A 13,335-nucleotide genomic window follows, 5' to 3' on the forward strand; every position below is an offset into this window, starting at 1 on the left:
TTTGTTCTTGACAGGGACTAAACTAAGCAATCCCCTGTAGAGGCTCTTTCACCCACATTGTGTATCCTCCATAGTCCTCAGCCTAGCCCGAACCACTAGGCTCAATCTGTCCTCTTGCTCTGCTTCCTAAGTATCTGGGAATCCAGACATGAGCCACCAAGACCAATTTGAGGTAGCTGTAAGGTTCAAGTCTTCAAGAGCCTAAAGACTAGATTCTAGTGATTCAGCCAGTACAATCTAGTCTTGGGTACTAACTAGGTCTGATAGCTAAGTAAACTAGTGAGGTGGGTGCTTTCTAGAAACCTAGCAGACATAGACCTTGCCCAGCCCCTTCTTCCACTCTAAGCCTTGCTCGTGACTCTTACAGCGTGGGAGGGATTCTGGGTGCCCTTTGGAATGCTGCCTCTGCGTGTTATCATTCCTCAGAGAACTGTTTCCTTCCTTTATATTGTTTTTATTTGTTTTGGTTTGGTTTTTTGCATTTTTTTCCCTCAGTTGCGTGGACATTACAGAAAGTGGACTGAGAGAGAAAGAGACAAGATGGGAAGAAAAGGCATTCGGCAAAAAGTGGGAGGAGGACAGATGTGGTACTCAGTTGTGGAGGGAGGGACAAAGAAGCAAGCCAGTCCCCATTCCTCTGTGCCCGGGAAAATACATCAGGGCCTCTCTCTGATAATCGTTAAGTAGCTTGTCGGAAGAGCACCAAGAATTCTTTGACTTTAATTCAGTATACAATCTAGTGCTCCCTACACATCAGATATTTCCCCAGAGGGAAACAAGCAGCTCAAGTGGGTTCCCAGGAAGGAAGTCAGATACAGCCCCATCCCTAGCACTTGTGCACCCTAGGTCATATGGAGGCGCCACAGAAGAAACATCTAACTAGCAGCCACTTTTGTTAACAAAAGGCCACGCAGGAAGACAGAGAATTGTGCTGTTTTGTTTACCTAAGTAGCAGAGCCAGAGGCAGCTGGTGGGAGAACTAGAGGCAGGGTTGGTTTCCCTGGGCTCCATTCCTACCCATTTCCTGATCCTCTGGACACATTTCCCATGTACATAAATCTGATGGAGGGAAGTAGCAATTGTCTAAAACCAAGTGTCATAGTTAGGGTTCTGTTGCTGGGAAGAGACACTATGACCACGACAACTCTTATAAAGGACAACATTTAATTGGGGCTGGCTTACAGGTTCAGAAGTTTAGTCCACTATCATCCTGGCCAGAAGCATGGCAGAATCCAGGTAGACACGGTGCTGGAGGAGGAGCTGAGAGAACTACATCTTTTTTTTTTTTTTTTTTTTTTTTGAGACAGGGTTTCTCTGTGTAGCCCTGGCTGTCCTGGAACTCACTTTGTAAACAAGGCTGGCCTCGAACTCAGAAATCCGCCTGCCTCTGCCTCCCGAGTGCTGGGATTAAATGCATGGGCTGCCACTGCCCGGTTCTTTCTTGATCTTAGTCACAGAGTAAGATAACTATGTTAGAACATCTAGATTGATTTTGGGTTTTATAAGCAATCTAGAGATGATTTAAAACAAGAATATCTCAGCACTCAAGAAGCTGAGACAAGAGGCTGGCAAGTTCCATATCAGTCTGGCTGCATTTCAAGACCCTGTGGCAAAACAAAAGAGAAAATAAAGCATATGAAGATTGTGCATGGATTACAGACAGAGTTTATGCCATTTTCTATGAGACTTGAACAACCAGGGATTTTATATAGAGAGTGGGAGTCCTGGACCCAAAATTCCAGGTACCCAAAGTAGGCTGTATTTATTTGGCCTCCATAATCTGCTCTAGGGAGCCTCATTTCCATATTGCCTTTGACGCGCAAAAGTGGCTTCTCTTAGCTGGGAGCTTCTTCGTGTTCACATTGCCGATTACAAACAGGGAGTCAAAAGACCTGTGATACCCACCCACGCTCTGCACCTAAAGAGCAGAGCCATTTTCAAGTAGTGTAGAAGGGCAACTGGACTATCCTGAGCACTGAGGGACCCCTGTGTTGCGACCTCCAGCCTATACTCAATCACCCCGATCAATCCGAACGCCTCTAGAGGTCGCCACTCGCCAGCAGGCGGCAGAGTTCGCGCGGGAGGCGGGACGGGGCAGGGCGGGGCGTTGGGGCGGGAACCTAAGTGGGCGGGTCCCGGTGCCAGGTGCGGTTTGGTCCTCCCAGGGCGCCGTAGGCGGTGCATCCTTCCCGCTGCAAAGGCAGAGACACCCTCCCTAGACCGCAAGCGGGCGCGGACCTGAGGCGCTGCTGCCGGGTGGTCCTTCCTGTGTTGTCCGCGCCCCGGACCATGGCGGCGCTGGCGGGTAAGAAGGGCCCACTCCGTCCTGCCCGCCGCTCGCGGGTTTCTGGCTGGCTGGTTTCTCTTGGGTCCGGAATCCTCAGCGAGAGCCTGGCAGGGTGGGAAGGATCGAACACTATGGTTCCCCCGGGACTTGGAGGGCTTGGGACTCTGGAAGTCGGAGCGCGTCGTTCTAAGACTGAGGGCTCCTTGCGTCCGGCGCGTGGGGCGACTTCCCGCGAGGTGGGTCCCCGGATCTGCAGACGGGGCAAGTCTCCTGGTTAAGGAAGCCAAGGCACCTGAGACTCTGTAGTCAGAGATTTTGGAACATGGGAAGTACAGGGTCTTCCCGAGTTCAGGACTTGAGATTCCGAGTTATCCTGGGTTCTAGGTTTTCTGTAGACCCAAAGTTCTCGAAGGTGTCTTCGGACCCTGGGATTTGGGGGAGTGGTTCCTAGAATAAAGTATGAGAGTGGAATTTATGATGTGGATAAGGAGACATCCGACCGTTCTTCCTGAAGCTCAAAGCCTCCTGTGGAGAACAGGGATAATAGCTCGGCACTTTGAGGGGAAGAGTTGAATGAAGGAAATTTCAGAATTGGTTTAGCTGGGCCTGTAAGCCCCATTCACGAATCATCTTGCAGCTTCCTGCCCCACGGCAACATGAACTTTCTGCCGCCTGATTCCCAGCCATCGGTGTGAGTGGCTCAGTTTCTGTCTGGGTCTACCAGGGTCGACTTCCAAAAGCTTTCTAGAGAGGCCAAGGGAGAATTTTAGGAGTGGGGGATGGACTGAATTTGTGCCTCCACTTCCTGGCTTTGGGCCGGTGGACAGTCACTTCCTCTATCCTGAATTCAAGGACCAGGCCGCCAGTGGGTCACTTCCTCACTACGGGAACATGGAATTTCTGTCCTTATTGGTGATAATATGCTCTGGAGAAAGAAAGCACGGGGCGGAAATGCGTCTGTCTCTTCCCTTAATTTTTTTCCTGGCTGGCAGTGGTGATGCACACCTGTAATCCCAGACTGGACAGAGTCAGGAGAATTGCTTGGTCTGTGTGTGGAGTACTAACTAGGTCAACCTGGACTACAAAATAAGACCCTGTCTCTAAATAAATAATTTTAAAAAATGGAGTTGGGGGATGGGATGTGGTTCATTTGGTAGAAGGCTTGCCCAGCATGCATAAAGCACACACATCCATAGCACTGCCTATACCTGCTGCATGCCTGCAATCCCAGGTCGAAGAAGAGTCAGAGGTCATCCCCCTGATATGTAGGGAATTTGAGGCCAGCCTGGGTTACATGAGAGATACAGTCTTTTTCTTTTTTCTTTTTTTGGTTTTTCGAGACAGGGTTTCTCTGTATAGCCCTGGCTGTCCTGGAACTCACTTTGTAGACCAGGCTGGCCTCGAACTCAGAAATCCGCCTGCCTCTGCCTCCCGAGTGCTAGGATTAAAGGCGGTGACTCAGAGGTTAAGGGTGCGCTGTTCTTGCAGAGGTCCCTTCTGGTTCCTGACACCCAACTGCTTCTCAGTGTCCTATTCCTCCAGCTCCAGAGGCTTCTTCAGCCTTCTATAGGTACCCGAAGTCCTGGTGCCCGTGCACACACACATATACATACATAAATAAAGTCTGCTTTTAAAAATTAAAGATGTGGCTTTTAGAGTTCTTCAGTTCAACCGATTTCCAGTGACTTTTCATTTATGTATGTATGTATGTATTTTTGAGACAGGGTTTCTCTGGGTGGCCTGGCTGTCCTGGATCTGCCAGCCTCTGCCTCCAGAGTGATGGGATCAAAGCTGTGCATCCCTGCACCCAGCCTGGTGACTTTTTCTAAGCACGATTGGTTCTCAGCTTTGAGCCTTGATTATCAGAAGTTTGTGCATGAGTTTAGTCGTTTTTGATTTGTGTGTGTGTGTGGTGCTAAGGATCAGTCCAGGACCTCATGCCAGCTAGATGGGCATTCTGCCACCCAGAGACATCCTCAGAACCTTTTAAACTTACTTTAATTTTAACCAATTTTTTAGATTACAAAACTTATTTTTGTTTGTTTGTTTGTTTTTGATTTTTCGAGACAGGGTTTCTCTGTGTAGCCCTGGCTGTCATAGAACTCACTCTGTAGACCAGGCTGGCCTCAAACTCAGAAATCCACCTGCCTCTGCCTCCCGAGTGCTGGGATTAAAGGCATGCGCCACCACGCCCGGCTACAAAACCTTTTTTACATGTGTGTCTGCATGCACAGACCACGTGCATTGTACCACGTGCATGCCCAGTGAGTGCAGAGGACAGAAAGTCCTCTTGATCTGGTGTGACTGATGAGTCTGAGCCACCATCTGGGTGCTGGGTATTGAATTGGTCTCTACAAGACCAATAATAGCAACTAATACTATTGTTATTATTGTTATTATTATTATCATTAGTTGCTTAGACCGGTCCTGTACTTCTGGACTCAAGTACTTCCTCAATCTCCTGTATAGACCTGTGGACTGCACCTGGCTAAAATGGTGGGTTTTGTTTGTTTTTTGATAGGCAAGGATGGAACCTGAGGCTTGCACATACCAGACAATTACTCTAATACTGAGCTATATCCTCAGCCCTATATCCTCAGCCCTAGAAGTGGGACTTTTTTTTTTTTGGTTGAGGAGACTTAGGACCTGAAGTAACTTATTTATAGGTTTATGACTGAATCCATGGGGCTCAGACTTCATATTTTTCAGCCTCCCTTTATCGCCTTGTCCTTCCTGGGTCACAAACAACGGAATAAGGTCGCTTGGCGAGTCAGAGAAGGAAGTGGGACTTGGAATTTACTTGTTCTGTTCAGACATGGTTCTCGGACACCTCAGATTCCTGTGTAACAGGAGAATCAACAACAAGGAAATCAAATATTTACCGAGTGCCTCTGATGTCTCTGGAGCTGGGCTGGGCCAGGTTTTACCTCTTAAAAATTTTAAGAGATGCCATAGCCAGGAAAGATATTTGAGATTATGTGTAGTCTCCATGTTTTACATTTGAAGAAACTGAGGTTCCAGGAGCAAAACAGCCTAGTCCAGGGTCAGAACCAGGACTAATGTAGGAGACAGGGGTTTGGAGGCATGGGGGTTGAAAGCATCTGGGGCTCGAACATACAAACCCTTAGAAAATACCTGTGGAATGACTGAGGGGATGGCTCAATTGGCAAAGTGCTGGGGGCATCAGGACCTGGGCTTCATCTGCAGCTCCACATAAAAAGCCAGATAGAGTGGCTCACGCTTGTAAACCTCTTGCTAGGGAGGTGGATCTCTAGGCTTGCTGGCTAGCCAGCCTAGTGGAGCTGGTTAGCCCCAGAATGCAGGCCTACTGAGGTGGTTGCTGAGCCTGAAGACCAGAGTCTGACCACCATAACCCAAGCTAACCTCTGCTAAGTTTCCCCTCTGACACAACCTTCCCCTAATAAACAAATAGACAAATAAGTGTAAAGCAAACCAAAATGAACGGCTCCAGAGCCGTGACACCTGAGGTGACCCCACCTGCACCCCAACACATGAACACGCACCTGTGCACGAACACTAAAGTAGCCATAGGCATGAATCATCCAGGGTTTGTGCTTCTGGAAAACTTACTGTCTAATTACAATAATTAAGAAACAGAGATGAAGTCCCGTGTGATAGTGTATACCTTTAATCTGAGCACTTGGGAGGCAGAGGCAGATGGATCTCTACAGAGGGGAGGTAGAGAGAGAGAGAGAGAGAGAGAGAGAGAGAGAGATTAGTTCCAGAGGACAGCCTGGGCTACACAAGAAACCCCATCTGGAAAAACAAAACAAAATGATGAAAATCAAGATAAGTTTTGCAACGCCTATATGTGATGACAGAATATCAGGTTGTGTTCACATGTGTAGCCTTGAGTAATAAAACAGGAGACAAAAAAAAAAAAAAAAAAAGAAAAGGATAGGCCCCTTCCTCCCTGGAGTGCGTTTGGATGGGCAGAGAGACAGTAAATGTGAACACCATCAGGACAGGTGCTTTGAGGACAAAGTTTGATAAGGGGCCAGGAGCAGTGAGTGTTCAGCAGATGTGCTCAGGACAGTTGAAAGTTGAAACCGAGTGGCTACCCGCCTTGGTCAAGGGGAAGGAGGGAGGGGGGGAGAGACAGAGTTGGGAACTGATCACAATGCTAAGCACTGTGTTCCCACTGAGCTGTTCTTTCAGCCCCAGAGAATACTTACCGCAGAAGGCAAGCTTTGAGACATTGTAGATAGTCTTTATTTTTAGATTTTTTAGTGTGAGCGGAATGAGGACGGCAACAGAGAAGCATCTAACTGTGGGGTAGGATGCACAGTGTGTGGGCCTCAGTCTTCAGCAGGAGCGCTACTGTACGGTGTAAGGAGCAAGAGCAAGGAGTGGGGGGGGTGGGAAGACCATGAAACAGAGGGTTGGGGTTGGTAAACTGTAGAGCATTGGTTCTCACCCTTCCTAATGCCACGATCCTTTATCACAGTTCCTCATGCTGTGGTGACCCCCAGCCGTCAAAGTATGTCATTGCTACTTCATAACTGCAGTTTTTCTACTGTTGTGTATCTTAATGTAAATATCTGATATGCGACCCTGACCCACAGGTTGAGCATCGCTGCTGTGGGGTGTTTCGTGCTAAGCTAAGAACTATGCAGTTTTTCAGCCCGCAGCAGACACTCTAGGTTTAGAATCACAGGCGGCATGATACGGGCACAGGATACCCAATCAGCAGGTACAGTGGGCCCTGACATGAGGTGTTGGTAGCAGTGGGAGGTGTTTTATGACAGAGGCAGGGCAAAGTGACTTGGGTGGCCTTGGATGTGAGGTGAAGACACTAGGGATAGGGTCTAAGACAACCACAAGATATCCAAGGTCACTGAAACCCATTATGATGAGAGTGTTTGGCCCTCTGCATTCCTGCCGGGCTTCCTGCGTACTCTGGTGATTTTCATGCAGGGGCTGGCTCTGGGTCAGTGAGGCCTGGGAGAAGGCTGGTGCTTGTGGGGTGTAGCAGGGAAGGATAGGGACTGTCTATGTGTCATATCAATTTAGCATGTCCCTGGGGACTGTAGCAGTGGGAACCAGATCCTTTGTCAATTTACATCTGCTGCCGGCTAGAACATGAGACCATCACCTGCTTCGCTAGAACATTGCTTGAACTTCACCCTTGGAGTCTATTGGATGAAGTCTTTACTCCTCTAATCCACTGGACCAGGAAAAAAAAAAAAAAAAAAGCCAGGCGTAGTGGCACGGACCTTTAATTTCAGCACTCTAGAAGCAGAGGCAGGTGGATATCTCTGTGAGTTTGAGGCCAGCCTGGTCTACAGAGTGAGTTCCAGGACAGCCAGGGCTACACAGAGAAAAAAGAAAGAGAAGTTTCGGAGTCCGGCAGTGCTGGCCTGACCTCCTTGTAGTTAGTTGGTCGGGTCACACTTGAGTAGTGCTTAGGACACTGTGTGACACCTAGTGAGGACTCACAGTAATTTCTGTCACTGACAATGGGTGGAGCAGCTGAATGAGAAGCCTGGAGTTGAGTAGCTACGGTTCTGATAGCAGATCTGTTGCAGGCCTCCCCAGATAAGGAACCACCGACTCCGGACGGCTCACAGGGAATGAAGTAGGAGCCCTACAGCCACAGGAACCTTCTGCCCTGCTCGCTCATCTGTCTACCTTGTAACCCGTTACTGTGTGTCCCTCTGTCCCCAGAACCTGACTTATCTCTTACTAACATTCTACATCTCCTTGTCTTTCAGCCTGGGCTGTCCCTCGAACTTGGGCACCTAGACCAAATTTGCAGGATTTGTTTTGAAACCATCCTTTTTGGGTTTTGAAAGCAAGTCTACTCAGCTCAGCATTTCCCCCAGCTAACCTCCTAGATGTGCTTGTTGGAAGTAACACAAGCAGGTTCAGCTTAGGGCCAGGCACCCGGGAGGTCTTCACAGCCATTACTTGTTTTAATCTGCTTAATCCTGTAAAGTGTAACTTTAGCCTCTTTAAAAAATGAGCAAAGGGGTGGGGCTGTGTGGAAGGAACACACCACCTTCAATCCCGGGAGGCAGAGGCGGGCTGAATTTGTGGCCAGCCTGGTCTATATAGTGTGACCAGGGCAACCAGGGCTACATAGTGTGACTGTCTTGAAAAAACAAAACAAAAATGAGCAAAGCAGGCTGGAGGGCTGGCCCACTAGTTAAGAGTACTTGCTCCTGCCGGGCGTGGTGGTGCACGCCTTTGATCCCAGCACTCGGGAGGCAGAGGCAGGCGGATTTCTGAGTTCGAGGCCAGCCTGGTCTACAAAGTGAGTTCTAGGACAGCCAGGGCTATACAGAGAAACCCTGTCTCAAAAAACCAAAAAAAAAAAAAAAAAAAAAAAAAAAAGAGTACTTGCTCCTGTAGCAGAGGCCAAGGGCTCTCTGTTCAAAGCACTCACGTGGCAGCTCAAAACCTTTTGTAACTCCAGTTCCAAGGTATCCGGCACCCACTTTTGGCTTCTACGGACACTGGGCACACACATGGCATGTTTAAATACATTTAGGCAAATACTCCTACATAGAAAGTTTAAGATACAGGTTTTGTTTGTTTTTCAAATGAAGAGAGAAGCTAATACACTGGTGTACATCTCTAATGCTAACATCTGGGAGCTGTAGACAGGAGGATCGGTTGTTTAAGACCAACCCTAGCCACATAGCCTGGGCTTCATGAGACCTTGTCTCAAACAAAAACAAATAAATAAAGGCTAGGAGACAGGCTCAGAGAGGGTAAATAATTCGCTCAAGGACATAGGGGCAGTAATAGAGCCAGGTTTTAAAATCCAGCTTTTTATTTAGTTTGAATTTGCGTGAAGTTGTGTGTGTGTGTGTGTGTGTGTGTGTGTGTGTGTGTGTGTGTGTGTGCGTGTGTGCACCACTTGCAGCAACCAGAAAGGGCATCAGATCCCTTGGAACCTAGAGTTATAGGAAGTTGTGAGCCACCAGGATGCTGGGAATCAAACCCAATACTTTTAACTGCTGAGCCATCTCTCCAGCCCTATTGAAATTACATTAATTTCTAATGTTTTTGGTGGGGGGTGGTGGTGATGGCTTGTGTACCATGATGTTGGTGTGGAGTACATAGAGGTCAGAGGACAGCTTGTGGGAGTCAGTTCTGCCTTTTACCATGTAGATTGCAGGGCTCAAACTCTGGTGGTCAGGCTTAACGGCAAGCACCTTTTCTAGCTTAGCCATCTTGCTGGCCCTTTTTTTCTTTTAATTCAAATGGGCCTGGAGAGATGGCTCAGTGATTAAGAGTACATGTTGCTCTTCCAGAGGACCCAGGTTCAATTCCCAGCACCTATGTGATGGTTTACATTCATCAGTAACTACAGTGCCCAGGGGACCCAGTGCCCTCTTCTGTTGGAGTATTTGTGGGGGTCGATGGTCCCTTTTGCTTCCAGATATCTGCAGGGCATTTCTACACCCACTTTAGCCTGTAATAGCTCCTGAATAAAAGACACGGTGAGCTAGTATTTTTATTAATAAGCTGCTGGCACTTGCTGGGCAGGTTCTGAGCTATTCTAACCGTCTAAGCTGTTAATACCCAGATAAATGCCCATTACGTGCCATCTGCATCCTGTTCTGGCTCATTCTGCTCCTCATGTGTGTGTCCCCATCGCTGCTGTCATCATGACCTCATGGTGAATCCTGGTCTCTCCACGCGGTCCCTCTCCTCTCTCTACCTGGGACGCTGTGTCCCACCTCCACTGTCCTCTCCTGCCCAATCAAAAGTCAGCTCTTTATTAACCAATCGAGATGATGGAAAACAGTTTTTACATAACATTGAGACCGGAGATGCTTGGGCCATGCCATCCTTAACCAGATAGGATGTCTGGGCACAAAAATCAGCATCTTAATATACAGTACACAAGACCAACCCCCAACATCTTCTGACCTTCATGGGCATAAGACACATAAATGGTACACATATGTGCATGCAGTTACAGGCAGGTGAGCCACCTGGGGCCCACTGGGGACCAAACCCAAGTCCTCTAGAAGAGCTGCAATTGCTTTGAACCACTGAGCTGCCTCTCCAGCCCTCCGTTCTTATCCTTAACCCTCTCAAATAAACTTTCTCTCAAAAAGAGAAAGAAAGGGACCACAGCAAGAGTGACACCTAGCCTGGAGGTGAGAAGCCAGCTTTGGCTTCACCGCTAGTGGGGCTGGAAGGAGTCATCAGAGTCTTGTTTGTAGAGAAAGGTCTAGAAAAACAGAGGCTGCTTTAAAACTCATCTCACCTTGTATACTGAACACCCCCTTTGGTGGTACTCTGAGGACGAGGAGGCTTGGGGTGCAGGAAGAGTAGCAGAAGAGGTTGGTCATTACAGTCGTTACTTCAGTACAATGTTTTCTTTTGCCTTTGGTTGTCCCCCACAGCTGCTGCCCTGCCCTTCAGCTTCCTGCTTTTCGACAAACAAGTGAGATTTATACACCTGATATTTCCGTTCCCAAAAGAATCCAGCAGTTACTATACTTGTTTCAAGCTACCCTGAGTTGGCTGCACTTTGTTCCTGGTTCTCACTGTCAGATGGAACATGAGGCAATTCAAAGTTTTGTTGTTGTTGTTGTTTTGTTTTGTTTTGTTTTGTTTTTTCTTTTGGTCTTCTCCCATCCTCCCCCTATTTTTCTTTTTCTTTCTTTCTTTTTTTTCTTTTTTTTTTTTTTTTAAACAAAAGGCTGGGCTGGGCTGGGCTGGGCTAGGGTTTGTGCATGTGAGTTCAGGCATCAGGGGCTCCCAAGGTCCCATTGCTTGTGGATTTCTCATTGCTCTGAAGCCTGAGGTCTAGTCTGAAGAGACCAGCTTAGACCAAATTTGACCCAAGGTCAAGCAGTGGCTGGGGACCAGGGCACCCCACGCTACCGAGCCTTCCACTGACCTGCTTTGGTCCTAGGAAGTCTTAGATTGTCAGAAGCTGTGTAGGATCATAAAAATGCAACTGGTGGTTTGGGGTTCAGATTCAGGTTTGGGGTTCATATTCCTGTGGGGCCAGCTTTTGGGAGCTTTGTGATGGCTAGGCAACTAACTGCCTTTTCTCTCAAGTCCATGTGTCTTTTAGAAAAATTAAATGATTAGCTTAGATTATTTTAAAGTTTCTCTAAGCCTGGCAGAGCGCACGCCTGTACTCCCAGCTATCTGAGAGGCTGGAGCAGGGTATCCTCAGTTCTGTACTAGCCTAGACAATGTAGCAAGACCTTATGTGTAAGTAAGGACACAAAGTCCCTCCAGCCTCAGGCTTCCTGTTGTTCCAGTACCTACTCTACTGGAGTCAGACTGTTTGAGTCACATTACCAATGAAGTCGGGAAAGAGAAACCTCTTAAAAAGCAAAAATATGGGGGCTGGAGAGATGGCTCAGTGGTTAAGAACACTGACTGCTCTTCCAGAGGTCCTGAGTTGATTTCCCAGCAACCACATGGTGGCTCACAGCCATCTGTAATGGGGTCCAATGCCCTCTTCTGGTGTGTCTGAAGTAAGCAACAGCAATAGTGTACTCACATATATAAAATTTAAAAAAAAAAAAAAAAGCGCCGGGCGTGGTGGCGCACGCCTTTAATCCCAGCACTCGGGAGGCAGGGACTACAGAGGTCTACAGAGTGAGTGCCAGGACAGCCAGGGCTACACAGAGAAACCCTGTCTCGAAAACAAAACAAAACAAAAAAGCAAAAATCGAAGCTGGGCTGTGGTGGTGTACACCTTTGATCCCAACACTCAAAAGACAAAGGCAGGTGGATGTTTGTGTTCAAGGCGAGCCTGGTCTACAGAGTGAGTTCTAGGACAGCCAGGACTACACAGAGGAAACCCTCTCTTGAAAAACAACAAACAAAACAAGGCAGCAAAAATAAATATTTTATAGCAAGATTGGAAGAGTCCTGAAGGTGAGAACCCTGTAGTACGCCACTTGCCGTTCTCAGCAGCAGTCCTCCTTTTTGTTTTGTGTTCTTTGAGATAGGGTTTTTTCATTTGTTTTTGTTTTGTTTGTTTTTTGAGGCAAGAGGCAGGTAGATTTATTTCAAGGTCAACAAGGTCTCCATAGGGAGATCTAGGACTCTGGGCCACATAGTAAGTGTGTATGTATATCTATATCTATATCTATATCTATATCTATATCTATATCTATCTATCTATCTATCTATATAAAAAAAATGTGCATGTCCCAGTACCATCATGTATATGCTGGGAATCGAACCGTGGTCCTCTAGAAAAGCGGCCAGTGCTCTTAACCACTGAGCCATCTCTCCAGCCCCTTGCTCCTGTCTTAAAGGGGGCTGGAGAGAGCTCAGCTAGAGCACTTCTGGAGGACCCAAGTGCAGTTACATGGTGCCTCTCATTAGTCTGTACCTCCAGTTCCAGGGCATCTGTCTCTTTTGACCTCCATGGGCAATTCACACATGTGGTGTACATACATATATGCAGGCAAAATATCTATACACATAACAAAGAAGATGCAGAACACAAAGGACTTCCTCTATAGTCCAAATCACATTTTAAAAGGAGGGCAATAAGTCCAGTAAAAGCTGAAGGTGTGGTTCTATTTATTGCACCCTAATAAGGCCCATTGTTTGAGGCACCTGTAGCTGTTTACCTAGCCAGGCTCCTTTCTAGACTCTGACCAGTAACTGCTGCCGAGCTGTGACAGCTGTGAGCAATAAACATGGTAGAGAGGGTGACCAGCCTCAGAGTGGAAGAGCATCCTAGGCAGACTGGCCTGGAGATTGTTTTCCCATTGGGCTTCAGGAAACTCCCCCAGACTTCACACACATACATTTCTCTTACATTTCCTGAGTTAAAGGTTTCAAGAGAATTGGGATTGTTGGTTTGCTGGATTTTAAGGGAGCAAAACAGACCAAGGGAGTTCTGTGCAGTGAGGACCCTGGAAGGAAGGGAGATAGGCAGGCATCCTGGGTGTGTATATTTATTCAAATACTATCTGATGGAAAAGTTTTATATATGTGGGTGGGTGTGTTTTGTTTTACTCTGTGTGTGTGTGTGTGTGTGTGTGAGAGAGAGAGAGAGAGAGAGAGAGAGCGAGCTCTTTTTT

The 13,335-nt window shown here is 47.5% G+C and overlaps 1 protein-coding gene across 1 annotated transcript in view; it reads left to right on the forward strand.

Moving 5' to 3' along the window:
- Positions 1-2,184: 2,184 nt before the first annotated feature.
- The window catches only part of Limk2 (LIM domain kinase 2), a 70,356-nt gene continuing 59,205 nt past the window's right edge, over positions 2,185-13,335 (forward strand). Inside the window, exon 1 of the mRNA XM_021210449.2 lies at positions 2,185-2,305. Coding sequence (XP_021066108.1) covers positions 2,290-2,305 — 16 coding nt within the window. The 5' untranslated portion in view covers positions 2,185-2,289. The remainder of the gene's footprint in view (positions 2,306-13,335) is intronic.

The sequence above is a fragment of the Mus pahari genome, chromosome 13, assembly GCF_900095145.1.
Source record: "Mus pahari chromosome 13, PAHARI_EIJ_v1.1, whole genome shotgun sequence".
NCBI lineage: Eukaryota > Metazoa > Chordata > Mammalia > Rodentia > Muridae > Mus > Mus pahari.